Source organism: Delphinus delphis, chromosome 7 (assembly GCF_949987515.2).
Source record: "Delphinus delphis chromosome 7, mDelDel1.2, whole genome shotgun sequence".
Classification (NCBI taxonomy): Eukaryota; Metazoa; Chordata; class Mammalia; order Artiodactyla; family Delphinidae; genus Delphinus; species Delphinus delphis.
Window position 1 is genome coordinate 530,267 of NC_082689.1, and position 22,322 is coordinate 552,588.

Below are 22,322 nucleotides of genomic sequence, written 5' to 3' on the forward strand. Positions count from 1 at the left end.
AAGTGTGACCCGGAGCGGGGCTGGCGGAACCCGAGCTTGCGGCAGGACACAGGTGCCGACCAAGCCCATGCCGACTCTACGAGGGGTTACAGGAGACACAAGGGATCCCCGCGCCATGGTGCCTGCTGCCCAGGTGGGCAAGCTGAGGGCCATGGGCACCCAACTACTCACCGGTGGGTCCAGCACTATTAGCTGAAAATCAAGCACGGGAAAAAAGGTTGAGCATTTTAGTTGAAAAGGGAGCTGGACAATTCATGTTTATAAAGTGGTACCAAACGCTAACAGAGTTAGATTCAGGCTAATCTCAGTTATAAGAGATTAAGAGAAGTAACTCCAGAACAAAGTATTCCTTAATCAGACCTAACAGCCTAGAGGAGAAACTGTCCTCTGACCAAGTGAGCTTGTTCTAGGAATGAGGAAGGTGACTGATGGAACCCACCCTGTCACAAAGTCAAAGGGAGAAGAGTGACCATCCCCCTCCACATGCTGAAACACCTTTGCCAAAATCCCACACGTTATTTCTGATAGTATCTCTTATATACAAACAGAAGGAAACGGTGTCTTTCACAAGCCAGGAGTCACCATCCTTCCCTCCACAGTCAGGAGCGAGGGCTGGCTGTCTGTCCCCAGGACCAGCCAGTTACAGGTGACCCACCCCAGAACATGGGATGCCAACCACCGAGCCTCACGCTGGACTTAAAAGGGTCTGAAACTAACAGGAGCGCAGCCAGGAGGAGAAGGTTATCAAGATGTCGGCCGCCCCCTCCAAGTCAATATGTAAATTTAATGCAATTTCCACAGAAACGCCAATGTTGTTTCTTGAAGGAATCTGTCCAAATGACTCCAAAGTTTATTTAGAAGAATTAAATAAATACTTGAGCAAAGAACTGTTTAAAAAGAAGGACAAATAAGGGAAGGAACTTACCCACACAGTGACTAACCCTTACACCACCACTAATTAGAAGAGTGTAGACTGATGTTGGGACAGACAGAAATGGAACAGAACCTTCAGAAAGAATCCAAGTGTAAGGACAAGAATTTTTTATATAATAAAGGCAGACTTTGGGATCAGTAAGAAAATGGAGGATGTAACAAATAATGGGAAAACTGACTATACGAGGAGAAAATGTTACATCCCAACCTAAAAACATCAAAACCAACAAATTTTAGGCAGATTAGGTAAAAGAGAAGAAACCGTAAGCACAGCAGCAAAGAAAGTCCCACAGCAACGTAGTCTTGGTGTGGGAGAGACTTTCTGAGCCCGTGCCAAGGACAGAAACCCTAAATTAGGAAAAGACGGACAGACCGACCACAGAAAAACATCTAAGTTCACCCCTTCAACACATATTCGTTGGGCCTCTGTGCCCGTGGCCATTCTAGGGACAAGACAAACGCGATCCCCGTCTGGAGGGACTTTATAAACTCTGAGGTGACACTGAAGTGCAGGCAAAGTGACGGGAATTACGTACCTGGAAGGCACCTGAGACCTGGAAGGGTTTAGGAACGCTTCACAAACACTAACAGGCCAGAGCGACAGACGCACCCGGTGCCTCCTGGGGGAGAGCAGAGGGCGCAGGAAGCGGCCTTGCTGGCCATCCCTGGGGCGCGGAGGACGGGGTGGATGGCCGGCGCTGCCCAAGGCTGGGGCGGCGCAGGCGCAGACGGGCCTGGAGGGAAGGCCACCCAGTCAGCTGCTCCTACAGCCACTCAGTGGGAACAGGGAGCCCCAGGCTCACATACACGCGTGGCGGTTTATCTCAAGGCCGTAACTACGGACGCGTAGAAAGATCCAATGGTGCTGTTTCTAATTCTGAGAAACTAGACGTAGCCAAAACGTCCGGTGCAGGGAGCTGGTTAACTAAAGTGTGCTTCGGCGCCCCAATCCACTACTCATGGCTCCTGAGCCGGTGGCAGAAGCAGAGGACACAGGAGGTGTTCGAGGTGAACTGCCGAGCAAAGCCAGTGCGGATTACAATGCAGCTTGTGGAGGGTGTTCCGCAGATGATGGCGAAATGCTGGCAGCACGTACTACTGGCCAGTAGTACAACGATGAGTGCTTTTCACTGTACATCTTCAGGTTTTCTCTATGCTGAAGGTATGCTTTTTAAAAGTATACTTTAAAACGGATGGGGTCTGCTTCCAGGGATGGCAGGTGAGGTCATTCAAACTGACCCCTTTTTGCTGAGAGTTGGAAAAGCTGAACAAATGTTACAGAGACACCTGCGGAGGCTCTGATGCTCTCTGGAAGGTGGTGCAGTGCCCAGGGTGCGGATGGCGGGGAGAAGGGCCAGACGCCACGAAGGAGAAAGGGGCGGAGGACGGCGCTGACGCTTTGGGAATTGGGAACTGGACAGGGGTCGGACCCCACCCATCCTACACCTGGACGGGGCCTGGCAGGGCTGCAGGGAGAGGTGCTCACTGCGTAAGATGTTCTGGACAAACAGCACATCTTTATAGCAAAAACCTGAACTTGGCCTCCTATCTCTGCTGTTCCCAAAGATGGGTTCCAGGCCGAGTCTAGGTTTACACTCAAGAGGGAGTCTCTCCATGACCTTTAAGGCCACAGAAGGCACTGACCACGGAGGAGAAGACAGACCGCATCCCATTAAGACGAAGAATTCCCGCTCATCAGAGACAATATTAACACGCCACGCGGCACTGAGACGGTGGGGATGCGGACACGCCCTGGCGGCATGTGGTGTGGACAGAGCATGAGGTGCGGGCCAGCCCCTCAAGAGCTCTGAAGACAGAGCTTGCGCCTCTTCACGGGGTGGAGGTCAAAGGACAAACGAGAGGACACAGCACGACTCAGCGGAGGTCACCGGGAGCTTCCCTGGGGCCAGTCCTGCCCTGCAGCCCACCCTCTCTTTAGCGGTGGTGGTCTCTGTTTTACCATTATAAAGCTGTGTGTGTGTGTGAAATAACTAATTATGATGCCCAAAGAAACCCAAATCGTCAGTATAAAAGAGAGAAGTATAAAATCGAGGAAGTGAACACTCTACAGTCTTAAGAATTCGGGGTCCAGCTTTCTCTTCTCAAAGCTGTGTCAGCACCCAACCCCTCCAGCAGCGCGGTGGCCCCAGCGCCCGACCCGGGCTTTTCACGGAGTCTCCCGCCAAAGGACAGGGCTCCCTGGGAGGAGTAGGTGGGTTCCTGGCGGAGCTGGGCCTTGTCCTGCAGGGGCTGGTGGCCTTGGTCAAGAGGCCCTGGAGGGGCTGCAGGTGGGGCTGTTTGAGCACCGAGAACAGAAGCCATAACAGGGTGAAAAGGCGTGAACAGCCCGGCAGGTGCTGCCACGTGGAGCGGGCCCCGACCCCCGGTCCGGACCCGCCCGGCGCCGGGCGCTCACCAGCATGCCACGCAGCGGAAGGAGTCCCCGGATCCGGAAGCGGCTGGTCCCTGAGGCACCTCTGCCTGTGTACAGCAGCATGTCTGAGAACTGAGGGACCAGAAGCTTTAGAAAAATGAATTCTAAAAACAAGTAACAAGGATTCAACATCTTAACAATCAGACCAACTTCAACTCCAAGGGCCCCGTGTGCTTACGCAATTTGCTGGAGGTTTTTGGCAGAAAAAGGATTTTTGTTCCATTCGTACAGTCATTTTGCCCAGGGGTGACCAGCAACCACATGGGCCAGCAGACCTCTTGGCCGGCGGGAGGCGCTGGGGGGCTGGTCCTGAAAGTCACCCCCACCCAGGAAGGCTGGGGTTTGAATCCACTAGCTGGGCGCGAGGAAGGGAGCTGACAAAAGGGGACCTGCTGGCGGCAGGGACTTGCTGGGAGGACCTCTGGGCTCATGAGTAAGGCCCTGCGAACTGACGCTGGCACGAGCAGAGCGGTCCTGCAGCCGCAGGTGTGTGGATTTTTCTACCTTCGGGCTTTTGCTCATCCTGCAGACAGGTGCCCAGAACCCAGAATAAGGAAGGTGGCAGGCCCGGGAGTGTTTCTGCGACCCTCTCCGGCTCCTGACAATGAGGCCGCCCGCCTGGACCGCGCCCATCGCACCTACCAGAAAGAACATCCTCTGCTGCAGGCCCTTCCTGGTGAGCTTGTGGAGGCAGCCCTCGCGGATAAACTCCTGCAAGACACCATCGGGGTCCCTGTGTGCTGGCCGAGGGCACCTCGGGCCCTTCCGCGGCGCCCTCCTGCCCGGATGGATGCCTGAGGACCCGCCGTGCCACTCCAGCCTCCCTCCCGTCCGCTCCCCTCGGTCACCCGCATCCTGTTTGGTGTCGGTTAACTCGGTGCCTGGTCTCTGAGCTCCCACAGGCCGGCTGTGCTGAGAGCCGGCACACAAGGCAAAGGGCATTGTTGAGGGGCAGCTTCTGGAAGGTTCCACCATGGAGATGACGTGAGTTCAGCTCTGAGAAAAGCTGGGCGGGGCAGCTTGAGAATGGGAGGGAGGAGGACAGGACACCTGGTTCCCACCAAACGTCACAGGGGACTTGTTAGCTGCCACCCTGGTGCTTGAGCAGAGGATTCCTAAGGCCACGAAGGTGCTACGGCCCAGAGTGAGACCCTCCCGTGGGCTGAGGCTCAGCGGAAGCCCCCCGTGTCCCGGGCAGCCCTCTCCCCCCGGGACTCGGGGCTCCCCTCACCGCCAGGCCAGGCCCCGCACCTGCCTCCGGGGCACAGATGTCTGACATCCCTAACTGCCTGCGCCCTGGCTGAAGCACTGTCCCGGGGACCCCAACAGTCCGCTTTGGACGATTTCTGGGGACTCTTCTACCGTCCGCTGTTCTATCAGACAAACAGCACGGGCTGGTGCCCCGAGAACACCCCGGCCTTAACAGCCCTCAGATGACCTGAGCAAGGGCACAGGGAGGAGAGCTCACCCAGTAATCCTCACGGACACAGCGAGATGAGAAACCAGCCCCAACCCAAGGGACAGCCCTGCAGGAGGAGGAGGGCGGCCCCCAGCCCTCTCTGGGCCGCAGCTGGCAGGCCTTCCTGCCGTCGTTGCAGGGCCAGCTCCGCCGCTCCCCAGAGACCCCAGCCCTTGGGGGTGCGCTCCCCGAGGTCCCGCCTCCTCAATGCCTGGCAGTGCTCACCCTCGGGGCCTCGTCACCCACCTTCAGTTCACAGCCCTGCTCTTCGACCCTGCGCTCAGACAACTGGGGTGGGCTCGTCTCTGACTGATGCACGCATTTCACTTGGGGAGGCCAGGAACCCCGGGGGTTAAGGCAGGACTCGGAGACCCTGACTAATAGCAGCGGTGACGGCAGCAAGGCCGCCCCGGGGAGCCCGCCCCAGCCTCTGCTCTATGTGGCTGCTCTTGTTTATTTGCCCCTCTGGTGACAGTTTCCTGGGGCCACCATCTATAAGTCACTGCGTGGGGCACTCAGAGAAACAACAGTGTAACAAGAGCCCTCCCAGCTCCCAGCCAAGGCCCTGCTCCAGGAGGGCAAAACCTTCCTGTCTTAGTCTTGTTTCTTTGAGCTCATGGTCCCACACTCGCAGTACCTTTCTTCTAACAAGGGCTAATGCAAAACAGGATTTATACACCCACGCTCCAATACTCTTACGTTTGTGCTGAGACAGAAACATCCCACATCCCTGTGCAACCCTTTGTTTTCGGGATCTTAGTTCCCTGACCAGGGATCGAACCTGCGCCCCCTGCATTGGAAGCATGGATTCTTTTTTTTTTTTTTTTTTTTTTTTTTTTGGCGGTACGCGGGCCTCTCACTGTTGTGGCCTCTCCCGTTGCGGAGCACGGGCTTTGGACGCGCAGGCTCAGCGGCCATGGCTCACGGGCCCAGCCGCTCCATGGCATGTGGGATCTTCCCGGACCGGGGCACGAACCCGCGTCCCCTGCATCGGCAGGCGGACTCTCAACCACTGCGCCACCAGGGAAGCCCGGAAGCATGGATTCTTAACCACTGGACTTGTGCAACCCTTAAAACAATTTTCTTTTGCTGACAGTACTGAGTCCAAAGCAAAAGGAATTAGTGACAGAAAGTAAGCAGCCTGGGAGACATACAGACCCATGGATACAACTGAAGGTTCAAAAACGAACTCACACTCCATGGCCCACTGATTTTTGACAAAGGAGTGAAGACAGTTCAGCAAAGGTGTTGGGACAACTATACATCCACTTGGAAAAGAGCAAAGTTGGACCCATATCTCACACCATACACAAAACTCAAAACGATCGGCTCTAAATGTAAGAGCTAAAACATAAACAACCTTTAGATGAAAACACAGAGGTAAACCTTCATACCTTGGATCAGGCAACAGTTTCTTAGCTATGACACCTAAAGCACAAGCAACCAAGGAAAAAACAGACAAATTAGACATCAGCTAAATTAAAACCTTTAGTGTTGTAAATGATACCATCAAGAAAGTGAAAAGATAACCCACAAAATGGGAGAACATATTGCAAGTCATGTTCTGGCAAGGGTCTGGTATCCAGAGTAGATAAGGAATCTCGCAACAGTAAAAACACAACCCAATTAAAAGGTGGGCAAAAGACTTGAACAGGCATTTCTCCAAAGAAGGCACAGAAATGACCAATAAACATATGAAAAGATGCTTGATGTTAGTCACTAGGGAAATGCAAATCACAACCACAAAGGGATGCCACTATGTACCACCAGGACGGCTAGAATCAAAGACAAGATATGGAGAAGGGCTTCCCTGGTGGCGAAGTGGTTGAGAGTCCGCCTGCCGATGCGGGGGACGCGGGTTCGTGCCCCGGTCCGGGAAGATCCCACATGCCGCGGAGCGGCTGGGCCCGGGAGCCATGGCCGCTGAGCCTGCGCATCCGGAGCCTGTGCTCCACAACGGTGAGAGGCCCGCCTACCGCGCAAAAAAAAAAAAAAAAAAAAGATATGGAGAAGTCGGAACCATTCTATACCCTTGGCGGGAACGTAAAGTGGTCAGCCACTGTGGACAACTCTGGCGGTTCCTCAAAACGTTAAACACAGGCCCGGCAATTCCACTCCTAGGTATGTACGTTTGTGCCCAGGAGAAATGAAAACACATGTTCACACAAGGACTTGTACATGACATTCACAGAAGCACTATTCACAATGGCCGAAAAGTGGAAACGACCCAAGTGTCTATCAGCAGATGAACAGGTAACCAAAATACGGTGTCTCCAGAGAATGAACACTATTCAGGCACAAGAAGCAATGAAGCCCCAACACAACACACAACACGAATGAAGCTTGAAGACACTGCGCTGAGTGAAAGAAGTGAGACACAGAAGGCCACACACCGTGAGAGTCCATGTGTATGAAATGTCCGGAGAGAAGCCCAGAGACAGAAAGCCGATGAGAAGCTGCCAGGGACCGGGGAGCGGGGCGGGGGCGGCTGCTGACAGCAATGGGGCTTCTTTTCGGGGAATGAAGATGTTCTGGAATTAGTGGTGACGGTTGCACAACCTCATGAATATACTGAGAGCCACCAAGTCACACATTTTGAATTATATCTCAATTAAAAACAGTAACCAGTTCACAGAACTTTCTCAAAGTCACTCACCCTGCCGGGAGCAATAAGGTTCTCTATGCCGACCAAGTCCCGCTGCAGCTCCATCAGCTTCTGGAGGTTCTCCAGCCGGACGAGGCTGTGCTGGAGTGTGGAGGTCACCTCCGTGATGGCCTTGAGGGCTTCTGCGTGGGGAGGTCCCTCAGTACAGGTGCCCGGGCAGGTGAGCTGGGGGTGGCATGGTCGAAACCCTCCACCCACCAGTTTGTGACAGGAACTGACAATTTAAAGGTGGTTTTAATTCCAGGAACATTGTACTCAAACTCCTCACAGGACTGCTAGGGACAGCAAGTGTGGGTCCCTGCAGATGACCTGAAACGTGGACTCGTTCAGCCCAAACTGCTGACTAGCCAACGCTCACGCTCGGTAAAGAGAAAGGGCAGAGTCTTTATAAACAACTATTTAACGTTACGGGCAAAGCAGCGTCGCCCACCCTAATTTTACCTGTGCTGCTCTTCTTTCACATTTCCCCTAAAATGCATGGAAACATTCTGGGCAATTTTGTCCCCTCCTTTTTGGCAAACACAAAACACTTGCTTTTAGGATGCAGAGGAAGGGCGCTGTCCACATCATACGGTCTGTTTTGCTCCCTGTACGTCAGAAAGTTATCTGATCTATTCTCAGGACACCGGGAGACCCGCTGGAAGGAAGGGCTACCTAGCTCTTCGTATTGTACTTTCAGAGACAGACAGCGGTGACCGGACCTGAGAGGCAGTGACTTCCTGCTCTACGTTTGTGCTGCAGCTGGAAGTCAGTCCTATCTGAGGTCACAAGGGTCAGGGTTTATTCCTTCGTCCCTCTCACCAAAGTCAGGAATGACAAAGCCCACCGACATCAGAAGCTTCCCCCAGGCCACGTGGCCCCCCAGGTGTGCGGCTCAGAAGCAGACCACCGACCCCTGCCCTGGGCGCCGCGGGCGGAGAACGGGGTGCCCGCGGGGGCTGGGTGTTGGGCGCGCACTCACCGCGGCGGTCGGCGCGGTCCTGGTCGCCGCGGTCGGGGTCCTGGCGGTCGGAGGCGCACAGGCGGCGCAGCAGCAGCCGGTAGTGGCGCAGGCGCTGCAGCGGCTTCAGCAGGAAGGCGTTCAGCGGCAGGTAGCAGACTTTCTGCAGCTCGAAGTCCCGGCGCAGCGCCTCCAGCCTCCGCAGGCGCCTGCTTGCCGCTTCCAGCTCCGTCAGGACCTCGTGGAGCCTCTGGAAGTGGCGGGTGAGCGTCTGCGGGGCGGGGGGCAGCTGAGCGGCGGCCCCCGGGCCCCGCCCTCCCCTGTCCGGTCTCCCCCTACACCGGTCTGCCTCGGTGGGCATCACAGGGGACGCGCCGGGCTGGAGAAGCGCCGCCCGGCGGCCGCGCGTGCGTGTGGGCCCTAAGTTCACGCCGCGCGCCTCCGCCTCCGGGACGCGCTCACCACCCGCCCCGAAAACCGGGGGCCTGGAGGCACGGCGGGGCTTCGGGGGCGGGGCCTCGGGGGGCGGGGCCTCGGGGCGGGGCCTCGGCGACGCGCTGGCGGCGCCCACCCCATCGGTCCCGGTCCCGCGAGAGCGCCGAGCGCTGGAAGCACGACCCGCGCCGCCGCCCGGAGCGCTGAGGCCGCGGGAGAGGCGGGAACGGGCGCGAGCTCAGCAGGAGCAGCTGCACCGGCCCGCGGCTCTGAGGGGAGCCCGGCCCGGCGGGACGCGGCCCTGGGGGAGCGCGCTTTATCCTGAGGAGAGCGTGTCGGGACGAGAGTGCCGGCCAGCGCTGCGCTGCGCGGAAGGCGGCTCTCAGAGGACCTGCCCTGAGGGGGGCGTGTCCGGAGCGGCGATAGCGCTCGGAGCGGAGCGCGCGCTGACCCGGACGCCGTCCTCTCGGGACGCCGCGCTGCCTGAGGGGAAAGCTGCCCTGACTCGTGCACCACTCTCAGGGGAACACTGTCCTGGCGGGGAGGCCGGCGCCCACACGGCCAGCTGCTAGGCCGAGAGCCGCGCGCACACCCGCGCTACCTTTAGCTGAAGCATGTTGCTGAGCAGGACGTCCCCGATGCGTCGGTGGTCGCCTGTGGCCTGGGCACTGGAAGACCCCTCCCTGGAGTGGAGACGGACAGACAGACACGGTCAAAACCTCGCGACGGCGTGTGAGATACGCTTCGCTTGCTGCCAGTGCCATGGGGGGTCCCAGGCTCAGCAAGCACCTCTGAGGGCGAGGCCGTACTTGACAGAGGCAGTTGTCACATCTCAGCCATCCTCCAAATGGTGGTGACCGGGCCAAAAGGGGTCTCCTTGTAACCTGCCTCTGCCCCCTCCTCTGGAACAGGGGGAATGCAAGTGACGTTCCCTATGGACTAACGCCGTCTCGTGCAATAGCGGCCCTCGTGAACTAGCTAGGACGCTGGGACGCTCCCGCGCACGGCATGGGGACGCGGGCGGGGCAGCCCGCGGCCGTTACCAGAGCGCCAGCCTCTGCTCCACCTCGCGCAGGAAGCCGCTGTGGAACTCATAGATGGGGTCGATGTTGGAGAAGAGCAGGGTCATCAGGTCCGCAGGCATGGCGTCCGCCTTGACCACAGCGCTCCGGAACCACTGCCGGGAGAGCTCAGGGTGACCCAGGGACCTGGCCCCCGACGACACACAGCACCGGCCCCGGAGCCCCCACGAGGCCAGCTCAAATCAGCGCCGCGGCTGACCAGCCAGTTTGCACAACAGAAGAGAGCAATTCTGGGTGAAAAGCTTCGAAGGGATATATTCCCAGGTTCACAGAAAATCGGACCCACTATTCTGACCTGACGTAGACATGTTTTAAGGCAGGCGTATTTAACAGAACATGTACACACACACACACACACGCAGGTCTCGGGGGGGGGATCCTGTGTCTCTGGCCCAGATTTAAGAAGTATTAAGAAAATCAAAGCAACAAGGGACTTAGGTTTCATACCACGGTAATAACTTCTAAATCCTTCAGGTATGTTCGCTCTGTAGCAAGAATCTCCTTTGCTATGAAGTAGGCCTCGTCCGCGGGCGCACACTGCAAGAAGTGCAGACAGCGTGAGCGTGTCAGCCGGCCACGTCGCCGACGGTCCTAGCGCGCCAGCTCTTCTGCTCAAGTTAACGCTGTCACGTGATCTTCACGCGCACTTCCTGAGAGCGTCACTTCTAAGTAAAGATATAAGCCCCGCTGTATCGCCCCCAGATGTTCTTCTCATTTTATATTATTCTTTTTTGAGAAAAGAATTGCTGTTTAAACAGCAACATATGGTGAAGCTAATTACTCATTTTGTGATGAAATTACTGTTCAGTGTCACTCACAGGACTGTAGCTGCTTAACACACCTCAGAGCGCGGGTTGGGTTCCAGACCCCGCAGTAAAGCAGACATTGCAACGAAGTGAGTCACATGAATCAAAGCTCACTGACCACAGATACCACAACAATCATCATAACAATGGAAAAGTTTGAGGTATTGTGAGAATTATCAAAGTGTGACACAGAGACACAAAGTGAGCAAATACTATTGGAAAAATGGTGCTGGCAGACTTGACACAGGGTCACCACAAACCTTCCATTTGTAGAAAAAAAAAAAGCAGTACCTGCGGAGCGCAATAATACGAGGTCTGCCCATGCATGAATGTATGTGATTAGCAACAGTTAAGCCTAACTCACACAAAAGTCATTAAAATTGCCAAGCGATGTACGTTTTATCTGTGCCGGCGGTTAGAGCCGGAGGCTGGCTGACGTGGCCCAGCCCCGGGGCTCTTAAACCTGCGACAGGGCCGCTGACCATCTGCAGGGGCCACAGGCAAGTCAGCGGTGACAGGACCCTCAGGAGCGGGAAGGGCAGCACAGCGCTCCCAGCGAAGCACAGGCCTCGTGCCCACCTGGGCTGGAGGCTGTGTCTTATCCCTGCAGGGCCCCACCCCACTCTGAGCACACCTCAGAGAGCTGCCTCCGCCTCGGTCAGGGTCGGTGCATGGCCTCTCCTCCACCCTCTCCTACCTGGCGGACACCTGGTCCTGCTCCACCCCCGCACGCTCGCCCCGCTGCTCTTCCCCCAGATGGAGGATTTAGGGCCGACCCTCCCACGTCTGCAGCCATGCCAACAGGCACCTGGGACGTGCCCAGGAACAGAGGTCCCTGCCCTCGAGCTGACAGCTTCCCAGGCAGGAAGCAACTCCAGCTACCGGGGAAGTGACCCAGCTGGGCAGCAAAGCGCACAGAAGGACCAAGGGAGCAGGTGGGGTGGAGGCTGGCAGGACAGACGGCTGCCTCCTAGAGAGGGCGGGTCCGGGAGGCTGGGCGGTGGGGGGCCAGCCCAGAGGTCAAGGATGGGGGGCTACAAGGTGAGCCAAGTGGTCACCAGCGGGGTGGGAAGGCAGGGTGTTTGGGGCCTATCTGAGCACATCGGGGTGCGCGGGGCTCAGGATGTGTCTGGGGGCCGGGGCTGGTCAGGAGGCGCAGGGAAGGGAGAGCCAGGCTGAGGGGTGGTAACCCTGATGGTCAGGGTCTGGGTGGGGGGAGGTGGCGAGTCGGCCGAGGGAAGGAGTGCGGCAGGGCGAGGGTCCGAGTCTGCAGGTGACCCGTTCGGGGAGGAAGGTGGGGCGGGGTTTGCACCGTGGGGTCTGAGACTTCTCCCCGGGGCCCTGGGGAGTTTAGGGAGGCCCCGGCAGCAGAGGCCGCTCCTCCTGTGTGTCCCGGAGGCCACTGCTACGGCAGCCGCCCCCTCAGCCGCGGGGACACCAGGAGGTTCCACCTGACCCTTCACAGCCTGTCCTGCTGTCCTCCCTCTGGGACTTGTGTGTGGCGCGTCCGTGGGCTGCTTCTCACGCCAGCTTTTCCCACAACACTGGCAGCCACACGGTACCATGGCATCTCCTGGTGTCCTGCCCCGGACACCTGCAGGCCGCCTTCCTAAACTTCATGCTCGTCAATTCTTTCTTTCTGGGCTTTGTGCTATTAAAAAATGACTGCTTCAAATCCACTGAAAAATCACTGAGCTTGTGTGCTCAGTGAGCTCTCTGGGGCCAGAGCTGCCCCAGGAGGCCCACGGTCCTGGTCTGGGAGGCTTCGGCCCTCCCTGCCTGGATCTCCCTGTGGCCAAGCGTCCTGGCTCTGCTCTGGATCGCGGACACGTCGCACGCACGCTGCCGGTGAGCATTTCCTGCCTGGGTCCCCACTGAGGCCCGAGACCAGCTCCTCTTCCCGTGGCGGGTGAAGGTGCCCAGACAGACGCTCAGAAACAACCACGGCAGTATCACTGCTGAGGTCACAGTAATACTGCAGGTGCCAAGGGGATGCCAGCAGTAGAGAGGTCAGCAGCAGCTCGTGGGTGGCCAGCCTGGGTAGCCAGGGCCAACCCCTGATTTCCAGAGCAAAGAGCACCTCTCAGGAAACTCAGTGGAGAGACAGCAAAACAGCTGCTGCTCTGCCAGCCATACCAGCAAGCAGACCTGCCCGCAGGCCCCAGGTCAGGGCAGAGCGAGAGGCCCTGCTTTGTCCCCACAGAGCCCCGAGCCTGGTGCCCACACACAGGCAGGGGAGCAACCCCACCTTCCCTTTCAGGCCTTCCCAATACTGTGCGTCCCCACCAATTTCTATTAAAAAGGAAAAACAGCACAGTAAGTGGGAGACACAGGAAGGAGGAGGGATCCCAGGAAGCTGGCACACGGGCTCCGAGGGAGGGTTGGGCAGCCCCCCCGCACCCCCCCCCCCACCAGCCGGGCAGTCAGATGCCGACGCGGGAGCCCAAGGCTTCCAGGACCTGCCAGGGGAGTCATCAGGAAACCTGGGGGTCTCCCAGCGTGCATCTGGGGGCCAGGGCCTCGCTGGCGATGCTTCAGGCTGTGGCCTCACCAGCGAGCAGGCACGTTTCTCTGCCTGGTCCGTGGCGCTCTGCCTACCGACCTCACTCTTCCCCCGCAAGTCCACACGCCCAGCCCCTGGGACGCACCTCCAGAACGCCTCAGCCCTCAGCCCCACGGCCTCGCCTGACCCCCAGGCCTCCTCCCAGCAAAGCGGGGAGGCTGAGACCCCAGGTCCCCGGGATCCACAGCCCCGCACTTGGAACCTACGGGCGCCAGGAACGTGAAAGGAATGAGGAGGCCCGTCTTGGCGCAGAGGGACCCCGAGCGCCCCAGAGGTGGTGGGAGGGTCTCAGGACTGGGGAACCCCCAGCCCCTGCTGCCCAGGCCCCCAGCAGCAAGCCCCCCGGGGGCGCCCACCTTGTGTCTCAGCTCCTCCTGGTCGTCCGTCCCGGCTCCGCCAGCGTCGCTGAGGACGGGGCTCAGCAGGGGAGAGGAGCCCTGCTCGGCTGGGCCCAGTGGGCTCAGGCTCGGTGGGGTCTTCCGGGTGGAGGGAAGCTGAGGACTCTCCACGGAAAGGCCTGGAAGTGAACGGGCGATGGAGCGAGAGATGAAGAAGGGCAGACCCGAGGGACAGCACCTGCCACCAGGCCCTTCCGGAGACACGCAGGCCTCAGTGTGACATAAAGCAACGGTGAGAACCGGTGACAAGTGAGAGCCCGCTTCCCCAGAGAACCTCCAGGGCTCTGGTTCCCGGGGAAGACGCAGGCACAATAGAGCCAACGGGGAGGAGGGAGCGCACGTAAGAGGCCAAACTGATGCTGACTTATCTGGAAAAGAACGTGTATTCTAAGGCCAAACTCATTAACCATTCTCTTAAAACACTGGATCACACTCGTCATACTGTTTTCTACTTCCCTGAATTGTTCGTTAGCAAGGATTTTATTCTGATTTCTAGAATCATACCACGAAAGTAACTAATACTTAATTTTTCCCCTTCTGAAAATGATGTTTGCTTTTGACCAGACTGAAGCCAAAATTCTGGCCTCGTTCTATTTCATCCAACATTTTGTGATCAAGAAATTCTCTTTTCTATTTAAAAAAATCCTCAAAGGTTTATTTCTAATGTATTTCTATGAGAGATTAGTAACTATTAAATGCCACGTTTGAAAGTCACCTTAAAGCAGAGTTTCAGAGGAGACGTTTAACTGTTCAAAAGCAATTTAAGACAGACATTTACCTCGAGCTTCTAAATGTATGGCGTTTTAACACCCAAACTACCATCATCTCTAAGTATGATTATTAAGTCGGTTTACAAAACGCTAGAAGTAACACAACGGGTTTCAAAACGAGATCCTTTCACACTGTGATTGGGGACCAAATGCAGTTACCCACGGTGACCAGTTTATAGACCCAAAACTTAGTTTATTCAGCCTAAAGCATGAAGTGTGTAGGAGGCAGGCTGGTGCAGAGAGCTTCCTGCTGGCCGGGCTGCCACGCAGAAGCTCCTGCAGCCCTCCACCGTGGCCTGACGGCGGGAGGGAGCCCTTATTTTCACATTGACAAGTTCAGAGCTCTGGGAAGCCGGGACCCCAACTCAGGGCTTCTGGGGATGGGCTACCAATGCCGGATAGCAGAGCTCTCCTCTGGGATTCTCACAACCACACAGATTTAAGACACAGAGAAACGTTCACTGACATTAGAAAACCTGGACAACGTAAGGACGTGAAATTATCGGAACCAGTTTTATTAAAATCTGCTTTTATTACACATTTAAAATAAGCTAAGCCACCTTAAAAGAGCGTGCCTTGCCTACGTCCCCTCCCCCGACAGGCCTGCACTGTCACTTCTCCGGGGACCAAACCGAGCAAGGGCTCTGGGCTGTGCCCGAGGCATGGCTCCTTTGACTGCAGAAGAGGCTCGTTTCCGGCTGAGCTGTTCAGGATCACACTCCAAGGCCCGTTGTGTCCCTAAGTAGCCCGGAATTGCATAATGAGACACCTTCACACAGTGAAAATTCAGAAAAGATGTAGAAGCTACTAATAAGCTACTTATTCTTCCAGGCGTGTTGCTCAAGGTGTGAGAACCAAGACGCTCACCCTCGTTGGTTCTGAGAACAAGTCCATGGGGTGACCCTTGTGTCTTCCCGCCCCGCACAGCCCTCCCGCCCGACAGAAAGCTACTAGTGCACAGTTTACCACAGAGTTCTTGCAAAACCTGACTTTATTTTTACATAGCAGAAGGTGACAGGTGAGGAGGTGGTGTTAGCTCTGAAGCCTCCTGTGAGAAGGCCAGGGTGGGCTCGGGGGCCGACAAATGGGCCGACGAACGGGAGACCAAAGCCCAGCAAGTGACCGCCTCGGGACAAACAGCTCGTCTGGAATAAACTGCTTTGATTCTAGGAAGGTTAAAAGCCATCATTTGATATTATCATTGTAGACAAGGCTGCCCTCACATCTGCAGGTTCCACATTTGAAGACTCAATGAGGACAGAATATATCGGGGGGGGGGGGAACGTTCCAGAAAGGTCCCAAAAGCAAGCCTTGAATTTGCCGCTCTGGCAACTGCTTACACAGCATCTTACGTTGCATTTACAACTAGTCACAGAGCATTTGCACTGGATTAGGTGTTGTGCCTAACGTAGACATGATTCACAGCATCCGGGAGCACACGGGTGGGTCGTATGCAAATACGACGCCATCTCACATAGAGACTTTGCTGTCAGGGGTTCTGCTACTTGTGGGGTCCTGGAACCAATCCCCCGTGAATACTAAGGGACAACTGTACTTACTATTTCACAAAAATTGTCAACTCACAATTTAGTGACTCGATTAAGAAGCACCGCAAACAGACATTAAGCATTTGTTTTTATTAAATCTGTCAGCCGCAGCAAAACGTAATACGTCGTACCTACGTCAAACTCTGTCAACACAGACGCTACGAGACGAAGCGAATAAATCTGCAAGGAGCTGTTTTCGAGCAAGTGGCAGTAAACGAGGCTGCTGGAGCGTGCGGGCCACTGCCTCTCTGTCGTGACGCCAGTGACGCGAGGGCCCCACGCCCAGAGCACGCCCGTGGGGCCGTGGTTCTGCTGGCCAGTTCCAGGAGCGGCCGGGGCGCGTGAAGGCTGCTCTGGACCGTGTGGTGGCGTGACAGGCTCTGACCTTAGAAAGCCCTGTCCACGTGGACGACCTGTATTAGAATGCACACCAACAGGCAGATTGCGTAAGCATTTTTAAGATGCTAAACGTCAAGTTTTAGGTGCCACAGAGTATGTGTAGCCTTAACTGACATGGTGAAGAATCTTAAATGTTTGTAAACCCAGACCTCTGCGTCCAAGGTCCTCTACTGTCAAACAGCCAGGAGGAGTCAATGTCGCTCTGAGTCACAGGACCCGCTCACACGTAGGTGGTGCGCTACTGCCCCACCGTGGCACGGAGAACCACCAAATCCTTGCAGACGAGACAGGTTTGGAAATGCTTCCAAAAGGAAATGCTTTGGGATGGGTGGACAGCTCTCCGTTTCTGCTGTCCACCCAGAGTTCACAGGCAGCCTCTGCTCTCAAAGGTGCAAGGTTTGACCGTCTTCAAAAAAAACACTGCAGGGCTTCCCTGGTGGCGCAGTGGTTGAGAGTCCGCCCGCCGATGCAGGGGACATGGGTTCGTGCCCCGGTCCAGGAAGATCCCACATGCCGCAGAGCGGCTGGGCCCGTGAGCCATGGCTGCTGAGCCTGCGCTCCGCAACGGGAAAGGCCACAATGGTGAGAGGCCCACGTACTGAAAAAAAAAAACACTGCAAAGGTAAAACTTTCGTTTCAGTCAGTCAGCAGTGAGCCACCCTGGCAGATGATTTTCTTTGTGGCATTCTTTATTTCCAAACATTTCTAAATATCCATCTGATAATTTTTGACATCGTTTTGAGAAGCGCAGTACTGTGCTTTGTGTAACCTCCTTATCGTCTGACCAGGTGATGAAAGAGAAACATCACATTTAGACAGGAAGCTCAGCTACTTTTATTTCATACCTTTAAATTCTCTTCTTCAAAACTCTGTAATAAAATAAACAATTTTGAAACTTTTTGCCTTATAGCGGAGCAAGAGTCAGCTCCAGTTTGGAAAGTTCAAGGTCAAGTTTGAAGGTTAACATGATGGAGGGAGTGTAAGATCTAGAAGCTCCCTCTGTGGCTGGAACAGTGATCACTAATCCCATAAGAAAAGGGAAAAGCTGATTTTTCCAAAGCAGCCAGGTAAGCGTGACCCTGCTGAGCCGCAGGAAACCACGTCTGGCTCCACTTCTGAACTAGGACGTCACGAGTCTCTTATGGGAAACATGGTTCATAAAATAAAGTAGGAGGTAAAGAAGCGGCTACTCCGAGGGGCCCGAGGCCCAGCTCACCCCTTCCTCCTGCTGTGTGTTCGCCTGCCTCCCAGGGCTGTGACGGCTCAGTCTGCAAGTGGCTGTGGTCACCTGAGACTCAGGGGGTGACGTCTACACGCATGGCGCACCCAGGGGCATTTTCCCGAGTCTTCTCTTCTGTTTCCTTTTAAGCAAACAAGACTCTTTCCTTGTTAAGAGAAACGGGGGTGCCAACCTACAACTCACTCACACTCTGGGCCACTTGTCTGGATGACGCCCGCCAGGTGTGGGGTCTCCTCTGCTGACACGTGTAGGTAGTCCAGGGTGCACGTCCGTGTTCTAATAAATGACACATTTTGTCTAAAGTTTGAGAAGCTGTGACTTATGGATCTTCTGAACTATTGGAGCGACGGAGGCAAGGGCCCCGAAACAAACTATTCAAGTAAACTAGGAAGTGTGGAGGTGACGTGCGTTAGGAAGGAGGTGCAGCCTGTGAACGTTCTTGGAAGTAAAGGCCACACAACTTTTACCCTCCTAACTGGTCACCCTGTGCATCCACTGGGGTCATCACGGAGGTGTTGCCACCTCATCCCCGCGGGGGTGACGGCAGTGGGGGCGTCAGTGAGGGACGGGCCGGTGTGATGGGGGAAGAAATGGAGACCCTAGTGATCCACTGTCCTCTGCTCTAAGGGGGGGTCCCCCAGGGAGTTCATGCCAACAGGAGCCTTTCTAGACGCTGCCAGCCACCTCCCGCCCCCATCACACTGGGCGCCAGGTGCCTCGAGACCCCAGAGGGAGCCCGGCCCCCGCCCCGAGGGGCCTGCGCTGCCCCGAGCACCCCGTCCTCAGCCGGCTTGCTGCAGCCGCTGCGCAGGGGTGGGGCAGCCCCGAGGCCTGAGAGGGGCTGAAGAGGCAGACAGCTCCGTGGACGCAGCAGAAGCTCGTGGCAGCCGAGAGAGGGTCCAGGAGGAAAGGCCAGTTCAGAATCTGAGCAGCTGCCACACTTCGGGCCAGGGATTTTATCAGGTGGGGTCTAGCTGACTGCGGGGAAAAGGCAATAAAACGGTCTCATTTTCAGAGTTAAGAAGCCAACAGCACGTGTTCTGTGCACTATAAGCCCAAGGACCGTGCAGTTCAACCCCAAAGCTGCCAACAGTGTTGCTCTCAGCCGGCACCTTGGAGGCTCATGCGGGCCCAGAGCCAGCAGACCACTGGCTCTCCTACATCCCCCTCTGCACACTGACCACAGGGGCCACGAGCCTGAGCGGGGCCGCTGAGAAAAGCAAGGCACTTCCCCGACTGGCCTTCCATAGGGGCGTTGCCACCCACAGCCGGCATGAGACAGCCTGTGGGCTCCATGGGGCCAACTGCCTATGAAGACGGATGTCGGTGGTGATGTGAAAAGATACAGGGCTGTTTCCGGGGTTCACCTGACACATGAGATAACCTCCCATGGGTGTAAATCAAAACTGCACGCAAGTAGAGGGAAAGGAAGCTTAAAAAGCCATCAAAATCCATAGCAAATATTCCCTTATTTTATTGAGTAAACGAAGAGTTCTGAATTAGTACATATCTGCAAATTTATAAACGGCAATTTCAACAGGAAACAAACTTTCAAGAACCACAAACCAGGCAACGTCAATGTGTCTTTAAAGGATGAACGAGTTCAGGTTTACAGGGAAATGCCACCCCCTTTTCTCCTCATTCCTGGGGACATAGATACGTTCATGCAAAAGACAGCATCCAGGGTCACGGCGGGCAGGGCGCTGCGTGGAGAGACAGTCCCACAGCGGCCCCCGCGCCCCGGCCAGCTGCGACAAGCTCTGTCACTTCAGGACAGGGGCCGGGGCGCAATCCCACGAGTGAACCCGTGGCCTTGAGAACAGACACTGAAATGCCCAACTTTAAGTGCCTGAGAGAACGTTAACATTTTCACCTACAAAGTACTGTGCCAAGAATGGATTTCTTTCTGGTGCTCCCTGAACCGGGAGGGAACAGCACACCCTGAAGACGCACAACTGGCATCCCTTGTCACACACACATAGGGGCGTGGCCCGTGTGCGCCACAGGACCGGAAGCACAGCACGCCTGGTGCTCAGCCACCCCTCCAGGGCAGCAGGTGAGAAGATGCCTGCGGTGAGAACCACACCCACAGCACCGGAGCAATTAAAGGACTTTGCAAAGTGGCGACCTTGGGGATGATCAAAGTTCTCCACGTTAAACTTCTTTGTGCGGTTTTCATTGCCCATCCCTCCATCATTACTACCATTCTAAAAACGCGTGTTAACTGGAAAAAGGAGTCCTGCTCTGACCCCGCACTGAGAGAGCCCCTGTGTGATGTGAAAAGGCACACGGGACACGCCGCTTCCTGCTTTAGTGCCGTCAACCTGCCTAACGTGAGGCTGTCGTTAGACCCTGGAAACGGAAAGACAATCATAGACTTGACAGCTAGTAAACATAAACAGTCCACGTAAGTGGAGTGCGTCACTCCAGGGGACTTGGCGGGGACGGCGGGCACCGCCTCTGGGCTGCGGTGACAGTGCCGGGCTCCCCCGTGGGCCGCCGTGAGGAGGGCTGCTCCCAAGCCTGTGGGTCCCATGCCAATCTGCACATTCATCCTGTAATCCGGGTCTGCGGGGCCACCCTTCCAAGGTGATGCCACTGCATAACGTGTTTTTCAAATAAAAGGCGATCACCACGAACGGCCTTCAGCAAACCCAGCAAAGGCCGGCTGCTGGCCTCACTCAGAACCATGCTGGATATTTTAATGTTTCCTGTAAGCCAGCTCTTACTAGACAGAACACGACAGTGCCACTGCCTGGGCTACAAGCAGAAAGACAGGACCTGTAGGAGCTATCTTTCAGGCTCATTTTCCCGGTTGCCGAAGGGTCCCCTCCGGGAGGGGGCTCCTCCCACTCGAGTGAAGGGGAAGAAGGGCTGTGGGCAGAGTCCAAAGAAGCCACAACTGATATTAAAGAAATGGTTTCAATATAAAAGGAAAGCTGTAAAGTTAAACATATCGTGAACACTCTGGAAAAGGAAAGTTGTTCAAAATTTCTCCAAATCTGACCAAAAAGCTAACCCTGAATCTGAAAATCACACCTTCACCAGCAGTGTCCACAGAGCGTCTGGGATGCTGGGCTCGTTCTAGAGCCACGCTGCCCATGCGTGGAACAGGGAGGGGGTCACGGGTCGGGGTCAGCAGTCAATGCAGCTGCAGGTCCAGCCTCCAGGGCTGCAGGGCCTGAGGGGCAGACCGACGACAGCCCAGGCCGCTCGGCTTCCCTGCAAGTCACCGGCACAAATGGGAAAGAGGAAGAGGAGACAGACGGGCTATCTCGACCTTGAGCAGCACGCGGACCGGGTCTGGATCCCAATTTGAGCAAACCAGACGTCGGCCAGCACTTCGTCCACCTTGTGGGGTGACATCTGTGTGGGGTCAGTGAGGAGGCGCCTTACGTTTCAGAGACACATGAGCGCTGAGGAAGGTCGTCAGCGCGTCAGGCCCGCTTTATAGGAGGGGGGCAACACCCGGGGGGACGTGGTGGGGGGGACACAGGACAGCCCTGCCCAACAGGCTTGGGCTTCACTCCTGATACGCCTCTTTCCGCTTCTGCATATCCTGAAAACTGTCTAAACAAAAGCTAGAAAATTATCCCCAGAAAAAGAAGTTTCTTTGAAAAAACAAGACAAAACCTTTAACAGGAAGGTCCAGTAAAAGACATCTGAGAACACGACTTATTCAGATTCTTCGACATGTGACGACGACCACACAACCCCCCCCCACACACCCCCCGCCCCGCATCCTGCAGCCCCGGCTGCTCTGCTGGCTCAGACTTTCTGCCCAGACACCAGGACGGGCTGCTTTAAAGACAAAAGGACACTCTTGTTAGTTCGGAGCGTCGGGGGGCACAGTCAGGAGACAACAACCGACCACGGACAGAGGCAGCCGTCGTGTCAACTAAGATTCAGGAAAAGCGTTGGATGGACAGCGTCTGTATCAGCTCCTTGCCACACACACCCACGGTGTGTCTTTTCAGTGACACAAAGTGTCCCAGACGTGCCATCCTCACCAGTGACGTCAGTCACGGTCACACAGTCTCTCCACAGACGCCGGCCAGTCAGCACCAATGCAGACGGACCCATGGCCTGGGAGGTGCGGGGGCGACGGGTGAGAACGTCCCGGGACCAGAGCCACAAGGGACCCAGAGCGGCGGTAAGGCAGCTGCGAGGATGGAAAGTACCGACCCATTAGGCTGAAGCCCCTGCTGGTACCCGACTGACACCATCGACACCATCGACGGACGGCGACCGAGCCTGCAGGGAAGCCCCGGCATCTCCACGCGGCCGCCGGGAACGGGGTCCACACACACGGCGAGGATGGGACTTTCAGGAAGAAAACTAACCTTTAAACACGGTGCTGCTCCACCAGGTGAGACCGGGAAGGAAGCACAAGACCCAGTCCATGGACTCGGTGACAAATCCAGCCCTCGAGGGGCCCGGCCACGCAGCCTGTGCTGAGCGCTGGCCCCACGTCCGCGGGGTGTGGAGCGCAGTGCCCCCAGGGCCACAGCCACCTTGGCCTGTCCACACGCATGACCTTGCCCAAGGCCTCTGGACGGATGCGTGCGGATGGGGTCTATCAGAATCAGCCCGCAGCTGTGTCGGGTGCACACCTGACCGGAGAAGACACCACGGCTACAAAAGGCCAAGC

General features: G+C 56.3%; 1 protein-coding gene across 2 annotated transcripts in view; it reads right to left on the bottom strand.

Annotated features, from left to right (window-relative positions):
* FARP2 (FERM, ARH/RhoGEF and pleckstrin domain protein 2) overlaps positions 1 to 22,322 on the bottom strand; it is a 92,101-nt gene that overhangs the window by 3,689 nt on the left and 66,090 nt on the right. The window contains exons 14-21 of one of the 2 annotated variants that reach the window (XM_060015771.1): positions 13,674 to 13,834; positions 10,396 to 10,485; positions 9,910 to 10,043; positions 9,468 to 9,549; positions 8,453 to 8,702; positions 7,483 to 7,613; positions 4,010 to 4,078; positions 3,350 to 3,439 (exon numbers count right to left, since the gene is read on the bottom strand). In XM_060015771.1, the coding sequence (XP_059871754.1) occupies positions 3,350 to 3,439; positions 4,010 to 4,078; positions 7,483 to 7,613; positions 8,453 to 8,702; positions 9,468 to 9,549; positions 9,910 to 10,043; positions 10,396 to 10,485; positions 13,674 to 13,834 (1,007 nt within the window). Of the gene's footprint in view, positions 1 to 3,349; positions 3,440 to 4,009; positions 4,079 to 7,482; positions 7,657 to 8,452; positions 8,703 to 9,467; positions 9,550 to 9,909; positions 10,044 to 10,395; positions 10,486 to 13,673; positions 13,835 to 22,322 lie in introns of those variants that run through there. The other variant, XM_060015772.1, reaches the window with a different exon arrangement.